The sequence below is a fragment of the Oryzias latipes genome, chromosome 9 (genome assembly GCF_002234675.1).
Source record: "Oryzias latipes chromosome 9, ASM223467v1".
NCBI classification, from domain to species: Eukaryota; Metazoa; Chordata; class Actinopteri; order Beloniformes; family Adrianichthyidae; genus Oryzias; species Oryzias latipes.
Genome location: NC_019867.2, coordinates 32,507,405 through 32,529,844, shown reverse-complemented (window position 1 = coordinate 32,529,844; position 22,440 = coordinate 32,507,405). Strand labels below are relative to the sequence as shown.

Here is a 22,440-nt window from a genome sequence, read left to right as displayed (position 1 = left end):
CAAATGAAACTTGATGCTTTTATTTTGAAAAAAACTCGTGAATAGATGAGCAGTGATGCTCATCTACTGCTTTTTATTTTAAGTTGGTCAGCAGAAGACTTTCTTTTGCCAGTCTTTTCTATGAGAATGAACCAAATGCTGGACTCCCTGTGGTTCTGATACTTTAGCACGGCGGTGGTTTCGAAGGGATTGTTTCAGGTCTGCCTTCAGGACAACGTGGGACTTACGCAGGTGGAGGCTGTGATGGTGTAGGCGCTGCTGATGAAGGACGTGCCGTTGTTCAGGCTGATGAGAACATCCATCGTCCTGTAAAATATCATCATCAGTATTGTGCAGAAATGATTCATGTAGAGCTGGTCCGACGGGCCACAACCCGCCTGTCCTGACTGCTGGACCACTGAGATCGGCTGTGTTCGGTCCAACAGGCAGGATGTGGACCGGGCTGGGCAGACCTGAAGGAGTTTGGTTGATTGATTGACAGAGGGCTCTGATTGTGAAAGTACTGCAGGTGTTTGTCTGCATGTTGTTGGTTCCTGATCTGTGTTGAACTGCAGACAGCAAAACGCGATCGTGAAGAAGGCAGGAATAATTGTCACGTAACTGAGGATAATTGGAGGGATTTTCAAAGAACAGAAGAAAAACAAAAACTGTGAAATAATAGGAGGGTGGTCAGGCCAGAGGGAGGGGTCAGCTCTCATTATCGGGGCCTGGGTGTGTGTGGGGGAAGTAAACTGACTCTTACTGACTGCTCCCCTGAACTCGGATGACTTATTTAGAGGAAAATGCTAAAGCTAAAATGAGCACAATTAAAAGCCTAATGATGAACGGCACCGCAATTTCCATATGTCTATTATGGGTGTCTATTATTATTATTATGGTGGATCCAATTACTGCCGGTTTAATGAGAATCCAGCAAACGGAGCGAGACGCTTCACAGAGGCGGAGCGGGCGGAGGCTCCAGCTGTGAGAGGCCGGGCCGCCTCTCAAACGGGCCTGTGGAATAATAACAGCAGCTCTCTTTACTTTGGACCCGTGCCTGAGGCAGCGCCCCGGGCCAGCAATCCTCCTGTGGTTCTGAACAGATGAGCAACCAAACCATGTGTCCATTACTATGCAGGGGAGCCAGAACACCTCACTCCCTTTCACAGCAACTTCTAGCAACTTCAAAGGAGGACGCTCTGTGACCCGTCCACTGGACCTTCCTCTGGCTTTGTGTATTCAGCCCATACCAGGTGAGAGGCATCAATATGGACGCAGCTTCTTCAGGGGGGGATCACAGGAATCCACATCCTGTGGGATGGGATCAAAGGACCAAGGGTGCTGCATTTCAAAATAAAAGACTTTGGCATGTTTCCCCAACATATATAAGGAGGTGATTTGAATTTCCTCCACTAACTTTGACCAACGGAGCAGCTGCCACATTTGAGACTAAATAGATGGGAATAAAGTGAACCAACGGGAGGGGCTGGAGGGATGTTTGGTCAGGATGGGGGGAGAATAAATCTGATTTCAGGTCGACACGTGCAGGAAGGAAGACAGGAAGGAATGTCAGCTGAAGGTCTTTGTGTTTGTGCTCATGTCGTGCATGTTAACAACAAAAGGACAAAAGAAAAGGCTCATTACCTGAAGAGAGCCGATGAAATTAGTGTAAACTAAAGTCATAAATGAGCGAGCTCCTAAAACAAAGCGATCATAAAGGTCAGCTGTTGTCTGTAAGTCCCACTCTGATCATCTTCTGATCCCAGTCGTCTGCAAAAATACAAAAACCTGTTCGGTTTTCTAGGACATAGTTTCTGAAATTCACCTCTGAGTTGTGGGCGAGACTGTTGGCAAAGAGCATGTGTGGAGGTGTGTGTGTGTGTGCAGGTGTGTGTGTGTGTGTGTGTGTGTGTGTGTAGGGAAAGGTGTGCAGGTGTGTGTGTGTGTGTGGGTGGGTGTGTGCAGGTGTGTGTGTGTGTGTAGGGAAAGGTGAAAATGTTCCACGCAGACAGACTGACTGACTGAAACAGACCAAAGTTCCCTCATTCATCCAAATATTTAGAGGCCTTAGTTTTCTCAGCGTTTTCCTTTTTCTTGAGTTTGGAAACTAAACCTCACAGAAGCTGCTTTCTTCACTGCGGGGTTTGTGGCGACGCGTCGTTTTCATCTTTGCAATCAAAACAAACCTCCGAGTTTGAAAGAATCCCAACAGGAGACGGTTTGAAAAGAGCAGGATGAATAATTGACAGACAGAGTGGCTGTGATTTGACTCCTCTGCAGTGACAGTGAGGACAGAGCTCAGGATGAATGAGAGATGAGAGAGCAGACTGTGGCACAGCTCAGGGATCCATCAGCATCTGGACACAAAAAGCCGCCGGTTTCCAGGGACACCGCTTGAGCAGCAGAGGCACTCCGCACCGTAGAAACTTTGTCCCTCTGTGACGTGTCAGAGAGTTGGCTGGCCGTGACGCTGAGCTTTGCTGATGCCACACAGCTGGAGTGGCTGACGATGGCCGCGTTAATGGCTTTCAAACTTTCCTTAAAGACGTGAGAATTAAGAGGCTGAATAATTGAGGACAGAGCATATGAGAGGCATGTCACTTGGCATCCAGGAGCCATCACTCTGAGCCAGGGAGAGGTGGCCTCATCAAGCCTGGGCTGCAGATGAGAACTGGAGCCGGCACCCAAACATCTGCCAGTCAGGAGAAATCCACTCCAAAAGCCCCTTTAAAGGATTCAGACGGATCCCGGAGCGACAGAGCGCACGGAAAGTTTAGCAACACGATGGCTCGAGGATGACGGAATCACCAACAACCTGCAAAGACTGGTTTCCATTTGTTTCTGGAAAACTTACCAACCCATCATCTGAAATGAGGAATCTACCCAGGAGGACCGTAACTCCAACTCACATGTTTGTCTCTTCTGTGGAAACTGAAAATGATTTGATCCGGCAAACCAATCCTCATATAGGAGATGCTAAATGAATCGCACTGACCAGTTCAGCTTGAATGTTGTAGAAAAGTTCATTTAGATCTTTATATGAACTTCTTTATAAACTGAAACAGTAGTTTGGTTGTGAACTGGAGCTACAACTGTACTTAAACTCTCAGCAGAGAGTCCTGAATGGAAACAGTGTGAAGTTCATCTACAGCCACTGAACGTTTGTTGCAGGGCCCAGTTCTGGTGCTGTTGTGTGACCCGGTCCAGCTGTGCCCCCCCCCCTGCATCACATGTGTAAGAGGATGCAGGACTTTCCCCAGCTTCAGCGCCAACGGCTGTGCCTGCAGTGTGTCGCCCCCCACCCATGGTCATTCCTGCACCGCTGGGGCAAAAACGCAGGGGGAAGTGCTGCTGTGAGAGCCAATTCCACCCCCCACCGTGGCTCTGGCCCTGTGTTTGGGGTCTCTGGACAGGAGAGCAGGGGTAGGATGGGCAGGGGGGGCATGTCAGCAGATGCCAGCGTTTCAGCTTGATGCCACAGCTGTCAGCACAGATGATGCCTCCCCCAGGAGTGCTTCTACACAGCTTCAACGCCAGCAGAAGGACCCCGGATTCCTGGACACTGAGGCGGGATGAGGTGCTGCCCCCCCCCTGGAAGCTGCAGATGTGCACCGGAACATCTGAAATGCCCCACCATCCATGTCTGAGAGGCTCTCCCGAGCTACAGAACATGATCCCAGAGATGGAGGGAGGCGCAGGAACGCGCAGCGGCGTTCCGGTACGGCTGAGTGGAGTCGTGTCGGCGGGGGCCCCCGGCGTAGTGGCGGTGGCGAGGAAGCAGATGTGGACAGATGGATGGAGACGGAAGTTTCGGTGCAGGTGGTCGGGGCTGCAGGGATCGGTGAATTATTTAAACGGGGAGCGTGGAAAAGGGAATGGCTGCATCTGTCGCACATCCTTTTAGGGCCTCTCCAGCAGATGTGTTTACTCATCACTCGCACCAGCTAACTACTTAATGGGTCACCGTCGGCAGCCAAGAGGTAATTAAGCAGACATTTTGCAAATGGCGGGCACGTCACCGCCGGCAGGTCGGGTCTCGTCAACCGCAGGAAGAGATGTTTGACTGAAGCTTCAGACAAAGAAGATGTCACCGAATCCATCAGGATGACTGAACCGCAGGAGCCCCCCCTCCTTCAAACAGCTGCATTAGAGGTCCAGGAGGGTTTGGAACGTACCGACACCCCCACTTTACCGACCGGCATCAAACATCCAGCCCGTGATCTGTCCTCCTGACTAAGTCTTTGAGCAAAAAGACACTTTCACAGGTGTCTGTCTGAGGGCTCAAAGCAACACTCATACATTTGCTCGTGCCTTAATAATCATCTGTAAATCCACACCACCAGGTGGAAACTTACTGTCATTTTCCAGACCTAAACCAAAAGAGGCCAAAGAAAACTCAGTCTTAGGAAGTAAAATGTCATTAAAGAGGCTGCAGAGCGTGAATGTTTCTCTCATTCTGAAAAGGATGATAACCGAAAGACACTGAAATGTTTAGGAAGACAACCCAGACACCTTTATCCCATCATCCTGCCAACGGCCTCAGCTAGGGTGGACGGGAGCGTGGTTACCATGGTTACCATGGTAACCACGCTCTAGAGTCTTGACTTCCTGGGACCTTGGTGTTGAATTTCCTTTTTTGGGCATATTGAAGATATTTTCCTGTCAATGAAGACAAACGCGTTGTTCCTCTGAGACGTTGAAGAACCCTAGAAAATGATCCGGCTGTTTGTTGCCCATCTAACCGTTGTAAGACCTGCAGAAGCTTCACATCTGAAATAAGATGCTAGTGGTGCAGCGGATAGCGCCCTCTCCTCACAGTCTGAAGGCCCTGGTTCGAATCCCTGCTGGGACTTTTTCTGTGTGGAGTCTGCATGATCATCTCCGGGCACTCCAGCCTTCTGCCACAGTCTAATCACAGTTAATTGCCCCTAGGTGTGCGTGTGTGTGTTGTTGTTTGGCCCTGCAACACACTGGTGACCTGTTCAGGATGTACTCCACCTTCCCCCAACAGCAAACCCGTGACCCTGAAAGTCTGTGGCTTCATAAGATAGATGGAAGTGCCATGATTGCTGAATAAATATGACATCAAAGAACCTGAAGATTCTTTCTGGTTTGAACGTTTTTTTTAATTAAATTTCTCAATTTTTCCATAGTTATAAATAAGTTATGTACTTTAAAACATCTGACAGCAGGGGAATATCAACAAAATACTCCAATGTTTTGTTTTTGCTTAAACAATAAAAGTGGAAAAGAAGCCAAACTTTCCCACTGCACTTGAATGCAGCACAGGTAGTGTAGTATTGATTTTGAATTGAGAGAAGAGTTTTAACCAAACAAAAATGCCTTGAAATGCAAATTCAAACATAAGGCGATGTTTATTGTCATTGCATTGCCTGATGGTGACTGATGTTTGCGTTTAGCTAAAAGAGAAAAGGTTTTTAATGTGCTAATGAAGACGCTCAGACAAATGTCTCTGATGCTGAAAGATACTTTCTTTGTTGAAGTTCAGCAGAAAACAAAGATTTAAAATAAATGATGGCAAAGAAAAGGACTTTCTGTCTGAATTTGTGGTGAGTGTGCTTGTAAATGTGTTGGTGCTGTGATTCCTTCGGCAGAGGCAGACAGAGACCACATTTACACCTACGAGCCCCCCAGCTCCAACCACAGGTGAGTGTGGGCGGGTCAGCAGAGGTCCGGCTCACAGCATCTTCATCATCATATGATAGTTAATCTCTTTAGAGCTGCAGGAAGCAGCAGCAGCATAATCATACATTTTTGATTGGATTGCAGTCAGCAGGGACGTTCAAATCTGTTGTTCCATCTAAAATGCCTCTGCAATCATCTGTTGTGGTTTGGGATTATAAAAGATGCCGTTACATTTAAGCTATAAGTACGCAGCCTGGAATAAACACGTGTTTACTCTGCCTCTGCGGGTTGTATGTATACTCCGTCTTTCTGTCTGCGCTGTTTAACACACAGACGCTTTACAGGCGCCGTTTATTTGCAGAAAAAAACATCAGAGCGACGAAGGAAGAAAAAAAATAGAAGCAGAATAAAATAAAATCAACTGAGGAAGTAAAGTTGTTAGAAGAGCGCTTCATGATGGCGCCTAAAGAACGTATGACACAAATGTGGATGTGACGTCTGTCATTAAACGTTCACACATCCCTGCCGTCCTGCTGCCAAGACGCCGCCGTCCAAACATCCATAAAGTCCAAGCAGCCCGTCTGCGGTGCCAACGGTTTACACACAGAATATTTATAGTTTATTTATGGGACGGACTTCTGGTGTGGGAGAAGAAGAGGAAAAACGTTCTCTCAGGGTGGGTCGGGAGTGTTCGGTGTTTGAAGAGGAGCGTCCACACGTGCACACGCTCGTGCACACGCATACAAAGAGGTGGGAAGCACTTACTGTCCAACCTCCTGCAGCCTGGGCGCGGGGCACAGCAGGTAACTGTTCTGGACGACGCTCGGCTTGTGGTCTGCAAAAACAACGACAGTCAGCGTGAGCAGCAGAACCACGGGCCTGGACTGACTTCAGCCTCTGATGAATCCAAACTCTCTGCAAAGAGGGCAGGAAATGGTGAGGTGAAAATGTGAGGGCCAACCATCCTTAAATGCAAATAAACTATTCCAAGAGAAAACAATGGAATGGGTTGCTGTTCATTCCAGAAATAAATGTAAATACAGTTTAACCCAAATGATTGTGTCTTTCTGGTATGAAGACCGGGTTGTTGCCGCAGGTATACAGCGGCTTATGACATCATCTGGCCAATCAGAATCCAGCAATTGTTCACAGCGTTCCTAAAAAGTGCTGGAGGAAGTGTATTTTTGGTTCCATGACAGGAGCGTTAAAAATCTGAACTCGGGCCAGGCTTCTGAACCACCTGGTCTAAATCCCATTTCTTCTTTCTCTGTCGGCTTCTCCCATCAGGGGTCGCCGCAGCGAAACAACCCCTCAAGGATGAGTCGCATGGTTAACTTGGCAATGTTTTACGCCGGATGCCCTTCCTCACGCAACCCTCTCAATTTATCCGGGCTTGGGACCGGCACAGAAGCAGAGAAGGGAACAGGGAGCAGCCCGGAGTCGAACCCTGATTTCACGGACGGAAGGCGCCGCAAACCTGCACGAGCTAAACTGGCTCCACCTGGTCTAAATCCCATTTAACGTACTGAAAACAAGCAGATGGTGGCGCTCCAAACGTCTTAACCGGGCTTAGAGTCCTGCCTGTGGATGGATCTGTGGAGCAAAAAGCCACCAGGTCTCTCAGAACCTGAACAATCAAGTCCTGGCTCAGCGGTTCTGTTCATGCGGTTCTGTTGGGGGAGGACTTCTTCAGGCTGAAGACACGTTACTGCTCCAAAGAGGAGGGTGAGTTCTATGTGGTTCTGCTGGCCCAGACCCCGCTCTGCATAAACCTGGACCACAGTGAGGGTTCCTAACTCTGTGGTTTCTGTGAATCCTGCATGAGCGCATCGACACGCAGGGCAGGATCCTGTCACTGGTTCTTTAAAAACACTTTATAGACAAGCAGTCAATGTCTAGAATGAAGGCAGAGCAGCTCACAGGCGTCAGATTAGGATTCCCAGATTAAACCACTACATGGAAAAAACCCAAATCCCGTTTGTTTAATTTAAAGTCTCATCATTTCCAGCTCCGTGTCATCAAATGTGGAGGAAAATCTCGCCAGCCGTCCTCATATGATTCATGATTAATGTCACAGACAGGAAAACATTCTTTCCTTTCTCTGCCTGATGGCTTAGAATTATTTTCAATAAGTAGAAAATTGTGTGTGTTGGGGGGGGGGGGGGACTAAAGCAGCCACTGAGCTTACAGCCTTATTTCCTGCCTGTTTTTTCAACGCTGGGCTCCAACTGGTTGGATGATTGAGAGGGCTGTAGCATCTGCTTCACATATGTGGCGTGTGCTCCATAGCTGCCATGATGCATGTCCATAATTATAAGGTGCCCCCCTGCTAAAAAGGTCTGGACTGAACACATGCAAAAGCCAATAAGGGAATAAATAGCCCCAAGTGGGCGAATGTGAGACAGCCCAAACTGAGAAAGGACTAACACGAAGACATCTGCTAATGGCCACTTCCTATTTCAGAAGAAGTTCTTTTTTTAAATCAAAAAATATGCTCAAGTGGGACTGAAATGATGAGAATCAAAAATAACCCGTGAAGGATGGACGTGGCGTCACTGGCAGCAGCCGACTCCACAGATCCTACGGCCAAATGAGAGCTTTAAAGTTCGGCTCGCGGTGCCAAATCCCATTTGCTTCCTGAAAAAGGATTTCTCAACAGAACAGACTGCGAGCTGAAAATATGGAGCGGAGCGACCCGCGTGGCCTTCTTTCTTCAGCTGAATTTAAATGGAAGGGGTTAGGCGGGGACGGGGTCTGCATCGGGGGGTCCAGGGTTTCAGCTCCTCTGAAGCGTCTGTGACCTGCAGCTTCTACCGATGGGATGTTGTAAAAAAGATTCTCTCAGGATGATGTTGACAAATTAATTTACTAATGACTTCCCAGCATGCACTACAGCAGGAGGACCATAGACTGTGCTACAAGCCCTGTGGTCATGTGACCTGCTGGTCTCATTAAAGGAAATGAAGGAGAAACATCTCTTCCTATTTTGCCGTTTGGGAGCCAAAGAGGAAGCACGGGTTGATCAAATCTGCGCCTTTCCGGACATCAGTGCATTCTGGGAATTGTGGAGAAGTTCCTCAGGTTTGAAGCTGCCGGCGGAAACTAATCCTGCCAGACTACGGGCCGGACAGTCAGCGTGAAGGAGCAGCACGCCCCCCCCCCCCCCCCCCCCCCCCCCCCCCCCCCCCCCCCCCACCTAGGACTGCCTGTCTTAATGGAGGCACAGAAGAAGCTAAAGGCGGAGGGAGAGAAGGGGCGGGGCCGTCACAGCTCCTTTGTGATGGTCAGTGCGGCGCATCGTCACTCACTGAGGGTTTGCTGGTTGACTCTGAAGCTGCAGACCACGTCCTGGCTGCTGCGCCCCAGAGTGAAGCCGTTCCCCTGCAGGACGATGTCGAAGGTTTCTGTGTCGACAAACAGCAGATCAGCTGGGAGGAACAATTTTCCCTGCGATAGAACTGTTCTGAACATCAGTCCTTTACCCTCAACGTCATAAAAATACATTAAAACATTTCAAAATGACAAACTTTATTCTACATTTTGCACATCTTGAGCACACAGACCAGAGTTAATGTGGATCAGGGGTCTTCAGGAGTCATTCAGACCTGAACCCAGCAGCAAAGCCTCACCTACAGCCCTCCTGTGTAATGATGCTGCTGTTACAATCAGGACATAAACAAATGAACTAGAGTTTTGTCCATGAATAAAACACAGACACACATAAAGAAGAAGTATATTTCTTTCTACTATAATATAGGTTTACTCTTCAGACTGAGACACAGGAGTTAAAGTGGGAAACCCTGAATGACGTGGCTTCATCCTGCTGCGTATTTACTGCATGGTAAACGTTTCACGCCGCTCCAGTCAAAGGCGGCTCCTGTTCTACAAAAAGGCAGAACTCATTCCCTACCCCTCTGGCCCCTCCCTATTGCTCCAGGGGTATTTGAAGCTGTGGGGGTGTACAGAGTGTTTTTTAAGGAGGAGCCGTAGCGACTTTGGGCTAGCTATCCCTCCGCCGGTCGGCTGATCCGTGCCACCGGGGGCCACACGCCACACTTATGGCGTGGAGGTGAAAGGCATTTCTTCATGTGGGCGTGCTGTGAAGCACAGATTTACATTTAAATGTAAAGACCGTGTCACACAGCCACTACCTACATTTTGTGCATTTTCCACGTGTGAAATGTCTTTCATGATCCATGCGTGATCTACGATGAGTGTTTCTCACGTTCGTCGATGTGATCAGATGTCCGTCGAGGCTTTCGGCTGAATGAATTCGGTTTTCAGCTGGTCAGTTTTTGGTGGGTCTACACTTGTGCAATTTATTACGTAAATCTAACACAATTGTGTGTGATTTTTGTGAGATCCAAACACAAATGTGTGGCTTGCGGGGACGGGGCGCCGGTCGGGTGGTGGCCGGCTCTTGGGTTCCGGGGGCCCTGGCTTCGTCCCTGGCCTTTGTCTCGGTGTCCGGCGCCCGGTGGCCCCCATGGCTGCCGCCTGGTACGGCTAAGCGCTCCTGTCTTGTGGCCTGGGGGCCGGACACTGGGTTCGCTTGTGCCTCTGGGCATTGGGGGGGCCCCTGTAGGGGGGCCCTCTCTGTGCCTGGCTGGTGGGGTGGGCGGTCCCCTCCTCCTCCCCTCCCGGGCTGCCTGGGTCCGGATGCTGGGGGGGCTTCTGGCCTGGGGGGCTCTCCTCCCCTCTCCTGGTCTGGCTGGTCTGGCTGGGTAGGATCTGGCTCCCTTTATGAACACACGGTTCACGTCGGCAGCATGCATGTATCTCCACCCCCACGTGCACGTGCACACTCCACACTGCTCCCTGTCTGCTTCATCCCTCCTCCTTACCTACAGTGTATTGATGGACAGATTTTTTTTCTCGCTCATCTTAGTGTCAGATTTTCACCTTTGATGTAACATTCGTCTTTCCAGCAGATCTGGTATAATTGTTACAGCTTAAATTAATAACTTAGTCAAATCAGTGCTTGTATCCCCCACCTTTTCACCTTTCTTCCTTTTACTCTCTTCCACCCTCCCCTCACATTCTTCCCCTCTCCCTCCCCACACACACTAAATGTAACAAATAAATAAAAAATAATACGACAAAAAGGGGTTTATACAAATCTACACTCTAGTTTCTTGAAGCTATATAACCTCTTTTTGTGATAGTAAAACCTGTCCAACACAAAAAGCCTTCAGCTCTAATCTGTTTGCTCAGCTGTTGGACAGAACAAGTTAAAAAGAAAAGAAGAAGAAAAAAAAAAAAAAAAAAAAAAAAAAAAAAAAAAAACACAAATGTGTGTCTTTCCAGGACGGTTCCACGTTTGTCTAACAGACTTTTCACGCATGAACCACGGATGTCTAACTTCTAGATCACGGCGCACAGATCACATTCAGATGACATCACTGATGCATGAATCACTAATAAACTGCAGATAAACATCACAATAATCACACAGTTCTGTGAGTGGTTTATTCCTACTTCTTCTGTGGTTTTACCGTCGTTCATTCCTGATATATCTGTTAAAATTCCATGTAAAGACCACAACTTTTCTCACTTTTTCCACGTAGATATGACCAGTTTACATCAATATGCAGAAAATGTAGGTCGTGGCTGTGACCTTTAGCATGGTCTTTGTTTTTGCATGACTGTCTGAAGTGATGCGAGCGCTGGCAGGGACTATTGATAACATCATAATAATAATAATAATGTCTGAACTTATAAATATTATCTTTCCATCTCTCTCCGCGTGGAGGGCTATTTGTGGGGGTGGGGAGAAGCCGTAGGGGAAGGGAATGAATTAGGATTCAGCCAAATATTTTTATCTATTCCCTTCTGGACAGAAACTAAAGATTGTTGTGCAGCACAAGATCATTTGCAGGTAGTTTAATAATAAACAGAGCTTCCAGAAGATAAAATGCTTCACCTTCTCTGAACACAAAGCCTCTCAAATTAGCGTCATGTCAGCATCACTGTAAGAAGCTTTGCAGAGTTTTCTTACAGTTCTAGGAATATCTCAGCCATAAATGCATACATCTGACCATTAACCTCTTTCTTTTCTATGTTTTATATCTTCAGCCCGAACGGTAAACGGTAAAAGAGGAGCATGAGCCCCTGAGCCCCGTCTGTAGGGACAGCAAAGCCCGTTCCATGGAGGGGAACCTCAGAGGTGCTGAATGCTGCAAAGCAGGAGTTCAGGTAAGGATTTCAAATATATTCTAATCACTGTAGACTTGTATTTTTCACGGCTTCATGCAGGACCGGATATGGTGTGATGGCAGATGTTAAAAAATAACTTGTGCCGCCCTACAGAAGTCCAACAGGATGACATGAATTCACTCGTTTAGCCTTGCAACATGAAGGTCCTGAACAGTTTTGTCAGAGCAGTAGCTGTAGTCTTCCTCGTCAAATCATCAAACTGAAAGATTAATCAAATCTGTGATGAGCTCAGTTAACGTCCTGTGTGCACGTGCATACGTGTGTGTGTGTGTGTGTGTGTGTCTGCCAGACTTCAGCAGCTCCCTCCACATACCGTTCACGCAGACGCTGGACGGCTCCACGCTCAGGATTTCTGTGCAGGAGCGTCGTAATATCTGGCAGAGCGGAGAACAGGGAAACGGGAGCATTAGTGCTCTGGGACAGAGAAGGAAGACAGGGAGTGTGTGCAGCCATCCTCCCTGTCAAGTTTAGAAAACAGATTAGAGCTGCAGCGGCGCGCGCCTGATCAGAGCCGGCCGCCGAAGGAGAGCGGGAGCTAAAACAGCAGCTGTGTCAGCTTTTATGGCAGAATTATGCAGGACCATAACGGCTCTGCAGTTCTATTAAATACCTCCAGGATCCTGCATTATCATATAAAGAGGCCCGTGTGAGCCCACTGTCATTGAGCTGCACGTCCCGCCAGGATGCAATAAATCAACACAGGGGAAACTATGCAAATCCCAGCTCACTGTGGGTAAAAAGGAGCATGTTAACCCCAACGGGGAACACTTGAAGCTTTCATGTGCAGCTAAAGACCTGGAAGGAGGAGCGTTCACAGCAGCCTGATTGGAGATGATGGCTTACTCAGAGGGAGGGCCGCCTGACGGCAGGGAGGAGACAGATCTGCAGATATTCAGCTTCTAATCACTTCCAGCAATTCCCAAGACAAAAGCATGAAACGGAGCTAAATGTCTGTAAGGACTCGGAGACCCCAGCACCAAAAGCAGAGCTGACTTCTGACCAAATCTTCCCTCAGTTTCTGTTTTTCCTCAGGATTTGACCAGATCCTGCGAGCAGAGCAGGAACCAGGTTACAGTGAGGCCACATCAGCACAGTGATAGTGTTGGTCTGTTTGGACGTCCAACCTTCTTCTGTTCCAGCTTTGATGACGGCAGCTGCTGGAGCCTATCCCAGCTGGATGCTCTTCATCCTAAATGATATTTCTGGTGTCAAACACTGAGCTTCTGCAACTCATGCCTGTTTTTTCCTCGTTTCACAGATTGGACGGTCAGACCACGATAACCCTGCATGATGCCTCCTCCACCCTTTATCAAACACCGCCTTTGATTGTAGGACCTACTGGCTGAAGGGCCATCGCTGAATGAAAGCCACGCAAACCGCTCAGGACGCATTGAAATGCAGCGTTTCCTGAGAAAAAGGGCCTGGGGGCTGCAGAAACCCACTTTGCTGAGCCCCTCTCTGAGAAAAGCTGCAGAGATCTTCTGAAACCTCCCAGTAAACCAGAGGATGGACATGAAGTCGTCAACAATCCAGCATTACTAAGGCCAGAGGAATGCTGCTCCGTTCATCTGGATGCTGGACACATGGCTGGCCTTCTGAGCAACCAGAACTACTAACAAACACACCATGTAAAGAAGCACACTCAGATGAAATGACTTCTAATTCTGAAATCTGGAACTCTTCAGAAGTTCTTCTTGTTTTGAACCTCCATGAAGTCCTCTCTGAAAGACTTTTCAAAGTCCTGCAGAAACAGAATAAAATGCTTTTGGTTTCAGACACCTTTTGCGTCTTTTTAGACGGGGACTCTGTCTTTCAGAGCCACTTTTTGGTGAAGATACTTTTGTCGATTGCATCATTTAGGAGGAAGAAGAAGAGGTCCCGCCCTTGGCAGTCGTCCAGCTGCATTGCACAGATGTGTGCAGCTCTGCTCTCTTCCTAAACAGCGCTGACCTCGCCTGCTGGGACTCAGACAGGAGTCCCACTTGGGTGAAAAGCTGGGCTCACACTGCCACACAAGCCTTCGCAGAGCTGACAGCCTGAAGCAGCAGCCATTGGAGAATATCAAGACGTATCTGGCGAGGAGGCGGCATGCGAGCGCCAGCAGCCATTCCAACGTTACAGGAGACGGTGAAGGAAGGAGGCGCAGAGGAGCTCTTCTGCTGTGAGGCCAGACACTCTCACTGTGGAGACAGTGTGCCCACAATACCAGGACGCGATGAGCATTCAGTTCTTCAACTCGTCCGTGCAGCTCACTCCTGATGGCTCGCTTTCTCCTCCAAACAAATCTTTAGGACAAAGTCTCAGCAGCAGCTCGGATGTTTCAGATTCACCTCAAAGCAAAGAGAACGAGGAGCAAACGAAGGTCAACTCACAGAAGTAACGATGCCTTTGAGAGCGTGGAAGCCATCTTTCACAGGAAACACCTGGTCTTTGGAGTCTGCAATTTCTGCAAGCTTTTTGAGTAAAGAGGAGAGAATGAAGGCAGGATCAGGACAGAGTTGAGGCTGCGTCTCCTTTTCCGAGTCTCATATCAGCAGACGGCAGATGGCTCGACTGACACACTTTACTCAATTACAAGAAATCACTGCAGAACAAATGGCTTTGTCTTTGACTAGAAACCAGCGCGTGCAGGATGGTTACCAATGGTTACCAACGGTTATGATTGGTTACCAACGGTTACCAATGGTTATGAATGGTTACCAATGGTTACGAACGGTTATGAATGGTTACCAACGGTTACCAATGGTTATGAATGGTTACCAACGGTTACCAATGGTTACCAATGGTTACCAACGCTTATGAATGGTTATGAATGGTTACCAATGGTTACTAACGGTTATGAATGGTTACCAATGGTTACGAACGGTTATGAATGGTTACCAACGGTTATGAATGGTTACTAATAGTTACCAACGGTTACCAATGGTTATGAATGGTTACCAACGGTTATGATTGGTTACCAATGGTTACCAACGGTTACCAATGGTTACCAACGCTTATGAATGGTTACCAATGGTTACTAACGGTTATGAATGGTTACCAACGGTTACAAACGGTTATGAATGGTTACCAACGGTTATGAATGGTTACTAATAGTTACCAACGGTTACCAATGGTTATGAATGGTTACCAATGGTTACCAACGGTTATGAATGGTTACCAATGGTTACCAACGGTTATGAATGGTTACCAATGGTTACTAACGGTTATGAATGGTTACCAATGGTTATGAATGGTTACCAATGGTTATGAATGGTTACCAATGGTTATGAATGGTTACCAACGGTTATGAATGGTTACCAATGGTTACCAATGGTTACCAATGGTTACCAATGGTTACAAATGGTTACCAACGGTTATGAATGGTTAACCAACTAACTAAACAACGGTTACACATTGTTACCAGTTGGTCATTGGTAACCATTGGTTACCAGTTGGTCATTGGTAACTAATGGTTCGTAACCAAAGGTTGTTTCAATGGTTACCAGTGGTAACCAATGGTAACCATTGATTACGAATGCTTACAAATCGCACAGGAGGTCTGTGTTATAGGAAGAGGTGTGGAAAAGGTTCAACTCTAATGTGTCTCATGGTGAAGCTGGGTGGATGGATGGGTTGGACAGCAGAACTAACAATGCCTTTCAAGCTTAACGGTGGGCGGAGCTCACATCAACTATTTATGACAGAACCTTCCAGAGCCCCAGTGCATGCCGTCCTTCAAAGATTAGACCACAACTCTAAATACTGCAGCAACTAAAGAGCCCAGCATTTTACGTCAGAAAAAACGTCTGCAGGAGTCTCTTACCTGCTGCTCGTCAAAATCCTTGACGCCCACGCAGTACACTCGTGCGCCATACTTCCTCACCTCGTTAGCCTGCAGCACAGATGAGGAGAAAGGCGGGTCAAGAGTGGAGACTGCGTGAAACAGGAAGGACGCATGTCTGTGCAGATTCTGCAGCAGAATAGCTCACCTCTGTGACAGTGAGGTCATGAATGTAAACGTCAAGCTTTCCGTCCGTCAAAGCCAGGATGATGGTGGAGGACTTGGTCGACTGCTGCTGGATCTGTTCTGATGCCTTCAGGTCAAAGTGAAGAAAACGTTCGACTAAACAGCAGCTTTTCCTAAAGAACAAAACTGTAAATCTGACCTTTTTGATTCCCTCGTGCATGTACGTTTCTCCTGCAGGCCTCACGTCTCTCAAGCGTTTCAGGCCTCCTTCTATCTGGTTTCTAAGAACAACAAGTGATGGTTATTTTATGTATTCAGTAGTCCTGTTTGTGAAGTTTTCTAAGCCATTAATAAAGGATCATGATGATGAAGGGATTTAAGTTTCACGACAGTCAAACATAGTTCCCACTACTCTGTGATTTAGCTGAAGAGGAAGATGTTTCATGTGTTTTTGTGTTTCCAGTATCAGATTAAGGCTCAGAGCTGAATGAAACCTCGGTTTCCTGAATTCTCCTGGATTTTTTCCTGCTCTAAACTCCAAGCTGGGCCCAAACCATGAAGCTGCCTCCACCATGTAGCAGAACTGAAATCATACATTTCTGTTCTTCAAACATCTCATCAGAGACTGTTTGTTTTCATCGTTTTCTTAATAAAACCGTTCTGTCAGGTCACTACCGTTAACAAGTCCAAATATGACCTTTATGACATGTGCCTGTAAACACGTATGCAGAAACACAACAACACTAACTCCTCCCATCATCACAGGCACAGAAGAAAAGCTACAGATCAACCATCATTATTCTGACAGGGATGTAGAGAGGAAAAAGTTTTTAAAAAGTTCCTCTGGACTTGGAATTTTTTAGTCTGACGATGTTTCACCTCTGATCCAAGTGAGAGGATTGGGAGAATGTCCTATGATCAGATGAAACCACAATAGAACTTTTTGGTAAGAACTCTACTCATCGTGTTTGGAGGAGAAAGAATTCTGAATTGTACACAAAGAACAAGATGCCCACTGTAAAGCATGGGGGTGGAAGCATCATGCTGTGGGGCTGTTTTTAGTAAAGGGACCAGGACGACTAACCCATGTAAATTAAAGAATGAATGGGACCATGTTTGGTCAGATTTAGAGTGAAACCCTCCTTCCATCATCAGCATTAAAGATGAAACATGGCTGGGTCTTTCAGCATGACAACCATCCCAAACACATGTTGCCCGGGTAATGAAGAAGTGGCTTCATAAGAAGCATTTCAAGGTTCTGAAGTGGCCTAGCCAGTCTCCAGGGGCCTCATTTATAAAACTTTGCGTAGGATTTGCGTCAGAAGTGGCGTACGGATGAAACATAGGACGTGCGTACGCACAGAAATATTCGGATTTATAAAACCGTGCGCACGCACATCCTACGCATCTTTCCCTTAATAAATCACAACCGATTCTAAATGCAGCTTTTGAGGCTTCATGACACGCCCATAGTTGCCCATAAATAGTCCGTGAAACGCCCACAAATGAATATTCATTGATTGAGAAACCATGGCAAACACCGAGAGGAAATCAAAAAAACGTAACTTCACTCAATGTGAAGTAGAAGTTATCGTTGGCGAGGTGGAAAAGAGGAGAAAAGTGTTGTGTGGAGGGCACAGTGTGGGCATTACTAATGCCTAAAAGACACGTGAGCGGCAAACGGTGGCAAACGCCGTAATGCTGTAGCCTCACAACCTCGGACCGTGGCCGTGGAAATAAAAAAGAAATGGTCGGACATCAAAGTCGAGGCAAAAAAACGTCTGGCGCTGCATCGCCAGAGTGTGCCTGCCCCTCTTGATGAGAGACAAGCGGCAAGAATTGGGGAATCCCTTAGTGGAGTGGTGACTGAGGCGCAGGAGGACGCCGACGCGCCAGATGCACCGGGTGACACACACCCAAAAGCCCGCAGAGGTCCAACAGGACGGCTGGAGGAAGTCTGAACCGGCTCATAAGCCAGTCGTCCTCGTTTGCCAGCAAGTCTTCTTGCCGTTTAAAGATGCGTTCACTCCGAATTCTTCCATTTGCCACATCTTCTAAGAGCGCAAGATCAGCCATTGTGCGTCATTACGCATTGAGATGGGGCATTTTATGTCCATCCATTTAATTACATCTGACAAGCTACAGATGTCGGTAATAATCCACGTGGAAATGGGAAATTGATCAGCAAATGTAATTTCTTGTTGCTTTCTGAATGGTTGAGACATACGCCATACATTGTTTTATCAGAAATAAAACAAACTAAAGGCATATGCATGAATACCATAATTCCATAGCTTATGAAGAAATGTTTTACTATGAAAACAACTTTCCCCAGTGGACAATTAATGCATCTCTCTCTATCTATCCATCTGTCTGTCTGATTGCACCTATATCTGCTCCGCCAGACGGACACATTGACGAGAATATCAGTTTTGTACATTATTTCGTTCTGTTATATATATTATTTATGAGGATGAATTGCACAAAATGCCAATTTGCAGAACATATTTCACTTTTCTTTTTGCAAATATGTGTTCATTTGAATTTCTGTTGTAATTTTCGTTTTTATTGTTTTTGTTTGTTTCACTGCTGATGGATCAAACGGGTGTTGGTGTAGCTGTTAATTGTCAGACTTTCTTTGTGAAGTCTTCATGTTATTTATGAGAGGCAGGATTGTCATTTTCACTTTCACGTGTTTCTTCCATCTGCCGACGGTGTCGCCGTTTCTCATTTCACCCGTTTTTGTGCGTACGCCTGGGTCAGAGCGTGAAGGACCGCACATTTTCCCCTCAAGTTTGCTTTTTATAAATCTCAACTATTGCGTAGAGAGTGGCGTACACATTCTTTTGTGCGTAGCAACGTTTATAAATGAAGCCCCAGATCTCAACCCCATAGAAAATCTCTGGAGGGAATGATCTGTTTTGCCCAGCGACAGTCCCAGACCATCACTGCTCTAGAGGAGATCTACATGGAGGAATGGACCAAAACACCACTGCTCTAGAGGACATCTTCATGGAGGAATGGACCAAAACATCACTGCTCTAGAGGAGATCTGCATGGAGGAATGGACCAAAACATCACTGCTCTAGAGGAGATCTACATGGAGGAATGGACCAAAACACCACTGCTCTAGAGGAGATCTGCATGGAGGAATGGACCAAAACACCACTGCTCTAGAGGAGATCTGCATGGAGGAATGGACCAAAACACCACTGCTCTAGAGGAGATCTGCATGGAGGAATGGACCAAAACACCACTGCTCTAGAGGAGATCTGCATGGAGGAATGGACTAAAACACCACTGCTCTAGAGGAGATCTGCATGGAGGAATGGACCAAAACACCACTGCTCTAGAGGAGATCTGCATGGAGGAATGGACCAAAACACCACTGCTCTAGAGGACATCTGCATGGAGGAATGGACCAAAACATCACTGCTCTAGAGGAGATCTGCATGGAGGAATGGACCAAAACATCACTGCTCTAGAGGAGATCTGCATGGAGGAATGGACCAAAACATCACTGCTCTAGAGGAGATCTGCATGGAGGAATGGACCAAAACATCACTGCTCTAGAGGAGATCTACATGGAGGAATGGACCAAAACACCACTGCTCTAGAGGACATCTTCATGGAGGAATGGACCAAAACATCACTGCTCTAGAGGAGATCTGCATGGAGGAATGGACCAAAACATCACTGCTCTAGAGGAGATCTACATGGAGGAATGGACCAAAACATCACTGCTCTAGAGGAGATCTGCATGGAGGAATGGACCAAAACATCACTGCTCTAGAGGACATCTGCATGGAGGAATGGACCAAAACACCACTGCTCTAGAGGACATCTTCATGGAGGAATGGACCAAAACATCACTGCTCTAGAGGAGATCTGCATGGAGGAATGGACCAAAACATCACTGCTCTAGAGGAGATCTGCATGGAGGAATTGACCAAAACATCACTGCTCTAGAGGAGATCTGCATGGAGGAATGGACCAAAACATCACTGCTCTAGAGGAGATCTACATGGAGGAATGGACCAAAACACCACTGCTCTAGAGGACATCTTCATGGAGGAATGGACCAAAACATCACTGCTCTAGAGGAGATCTGCATGGAGGAATGGACCAAAACATCACTGCTCTAGAGGAGATCTGCATGGAGGAATGGACCAAAACATCACTGCTCTAGAGGAGATCTACATGGAGGAATGGACCAAAACACCACTGCTCTAGAGGACATCTTCATGGAGGAATGGACCAAAACATCACTGCTCTAGAGGAGATCTGCATGGAGGAATGGACCAAAACATCACTGCTCTAGAGGAGATCTACATGGAGGAATGGACCAAAACATCACTGCTCTAGAGGAGATCTGCATGGAGGAATGGACCAAAACATCACTGCTCTAGAGGACATCTGCATGGAGGAATGGACCAAAACACCACTGCTCTAGAGGACATCTTCATGGAGGAATGGACCAAAACATCACTGCTCTAGAGGAGATCTGCATGGAGGAATGGACCAAAACATCACTGCTCTAGAGGAGATCTACATGGAGGAATGGACCAAAACACCACTGCTCTAGAGGAGATCTGCATGGAGGAATGGACCAAAACACCACTGCTCTAGAGGAGATCTGCATGGAGGAATGGACCACAACATCACTGCTCTAGAGGAGATCTGCATGGAGGAATGGACCAAAACACCACTGCTCTAGAGGAGATCTGCATGGAGGAATGGACCAAAACATCACTGCTCTAGAGGAGATCTGCATGGAGGAATGGACCAAAACATCACTGCTCTAGAGGAGATCTGCATGGAGGAATGGACCAAAACATCACTGCTCTAGAGGATATCTACATGGAGGAATGGACCAAAACACCACTGCTCTAGAGGACATCTTCATGGAGGAATGGACCAAAACATCACTGCTCTAGAGGAGATCTGCATGGAGGAATGGACCAAAACATCAGTGCTCTAGAGGAGATCTACATGGAGGAATGGACCAAAACATCACTGCTCTAGAGGAGATCTGCATGGAGGAATGGACCAAAACATCACTGCTCTAGAGGACATCTGCATGGAGGAATGGACCAAAACACCACTGCTCTAGAGGAGATCTGCATGGAAGAATGGACCAAAACATCACTGCTCTAGAGGAGATCTACATGGAGGAATGGACCAAAACACCACTGCTCTAGAGGAGATCTGCATGGAGGAATGGACCAAAACACCACTGCTCTAGAGGAGATCTGCATGGAGGAATGGACCACAACATCACTGCTCTAGAGGAGATCTGCATGGAGGAATGGACCAAAACACCACTGCTCTAGAGGAGATCTGCATGGAGGAATGGACCAAAACATCACTGCTCTAGAGGAGATCTGCATGGAGGAATGGACCAAAACATCACTGCTCTAGAGGAGATCTGCATGGAGGAATGGACCAAAACATCACTGCTCTAGAGGAGATCTGCATGGAGGAATGGACCAAAACATCACTGCTCTAGAGGAGATCTGCATGGAGGAATGGACCAAAACATCACTGCTCTAGAGGAGATCTGCATGGAGGAATGGACCAAAACACCACTGCTCTAGAGGACATCTGCATGGAGGAATGGACCAAAACATCACTGCTCTAGAGGAGATCTGCATGGAGGAATGGTACAGCAGCAAAACATCCACTGCTCTAGAGGAGATCTGCATGGAGGAATGGACCAAAACACCACTGCTCTAGAGGAGATCTGCATGGAGGAATGGACCAAAACATCACTGCTCTAGAGGAGATCTGCATGGAGGAATGGACCAAAACATCACTGCTCTAGAGGAGATCTGCATGGAGGAATGGACCAAAACACCACTGCTCTAGAGGAGATCTGCATGGAGGAATGGACCAAAACATCACTGCTCTAGAGGAGATCTGCATGGAGGAATGGACCAAAACACCACTGCTCTAGAGGAGATCTGCATGGAGGAATGGACCAAAACACCACTGCTCTAGAGGAATCTGCATGGAGGAATGGACCAAAACATCACTGCTCTAGAGGAGATCTGCATGGAGGAATGGACCAAAACACCACTGCTCTAGAGGAGATCTGCATGGAGGAATGGACCAAAACATCACTGCTCTAGAGGAGATCTGCATGGAGGAATGGACCAAAACATCACTGCTCTAGAGGAGATCTGCATGGAGGAATGGACCAAAACATCACTGCTCTAGAGGAGATCTGCATGGAGGAATGGACCAAAACACCACTGCTCTAGAGGAGATCTGCATGGAGGAATGGACCAAAACATCACTGCTCTAGAGGAGATCTGCATGGAGGAATGGACCAAAACATCACTGCTCTAGAGGAGATCTGCATGGAGGAATGGACCAAAACATCACTGCTCTAGAGGAGATCTGCATGGAGGAATGGACCAAAACATCACTGCTCTAGAGGAGATCTGCATGGAGGAATGGACCAAAACATCACTGCTCTAGAGGAGATCTGCATGGAGGAATGGACAAACACACTCTAGAAATCTGCATGGAGGAATGGACCAAAACACCACTGCTCTAGAGGACATCTGCATGGAGGAATGGACCAAAACATCACTGCTCTAGAGGAGATCTGCATGGAGGAATGGACCAAAACATCACTGCTCTAG

General features: G+C 47.2%; 1 protein-coding gene across 2 annotated transcripts in view; it reads right to left on the bottom strand.

The window, feature by feature from the left end:
* Nucleotides 1-22,440, bottom strand: part of antxr2 (anthrax toxin receptor 2) — a 78,508-nt gene that overhangs the window by 42,433 nt on the left and 13,635 nt on the right. For both annotated transcript variants that reach the window (XM_023958899.1, XM_023958900.1), the window contains exons 4-11: nucleotides 15,990-16,071; nucleotides 15,813-15,917; nucleotides 15,647-15,715; nucleotides 14,214-14,294; nucleotides 12,155-12,215; nucleotides 8,934-9,029; nucleotides 6,391-6,460; nucleotides 228-306 (exon numbers count right to left, since the gene is read on the bottom strand). In XM_023958899.1, the coding sequence (XP_023814667.1) occupies nucleotides 228-306; nucleotides 6,391-6,460; nucleotides 8,934-9,029; nucleotides 12,155-12,215; nucleotides 14,214-14,294; nucleotides 15,647-15,715; nucleotides 15,813-15,917; nucleotides 15,990-16,071 (643 nt within the window). The remainder of the gene's footprint in view (nucleotides 1-227; nucleotides 307-6,390; nucleotides 6,461-8,933; nucleotides 9,030-12,154; nucleotides 12,216-14,213; nucleotides 14,295-15,646; nucleotides 15,716-15,812; nucleotides 15,918-15,989; nucleotides 16,072-22,440) is intronic.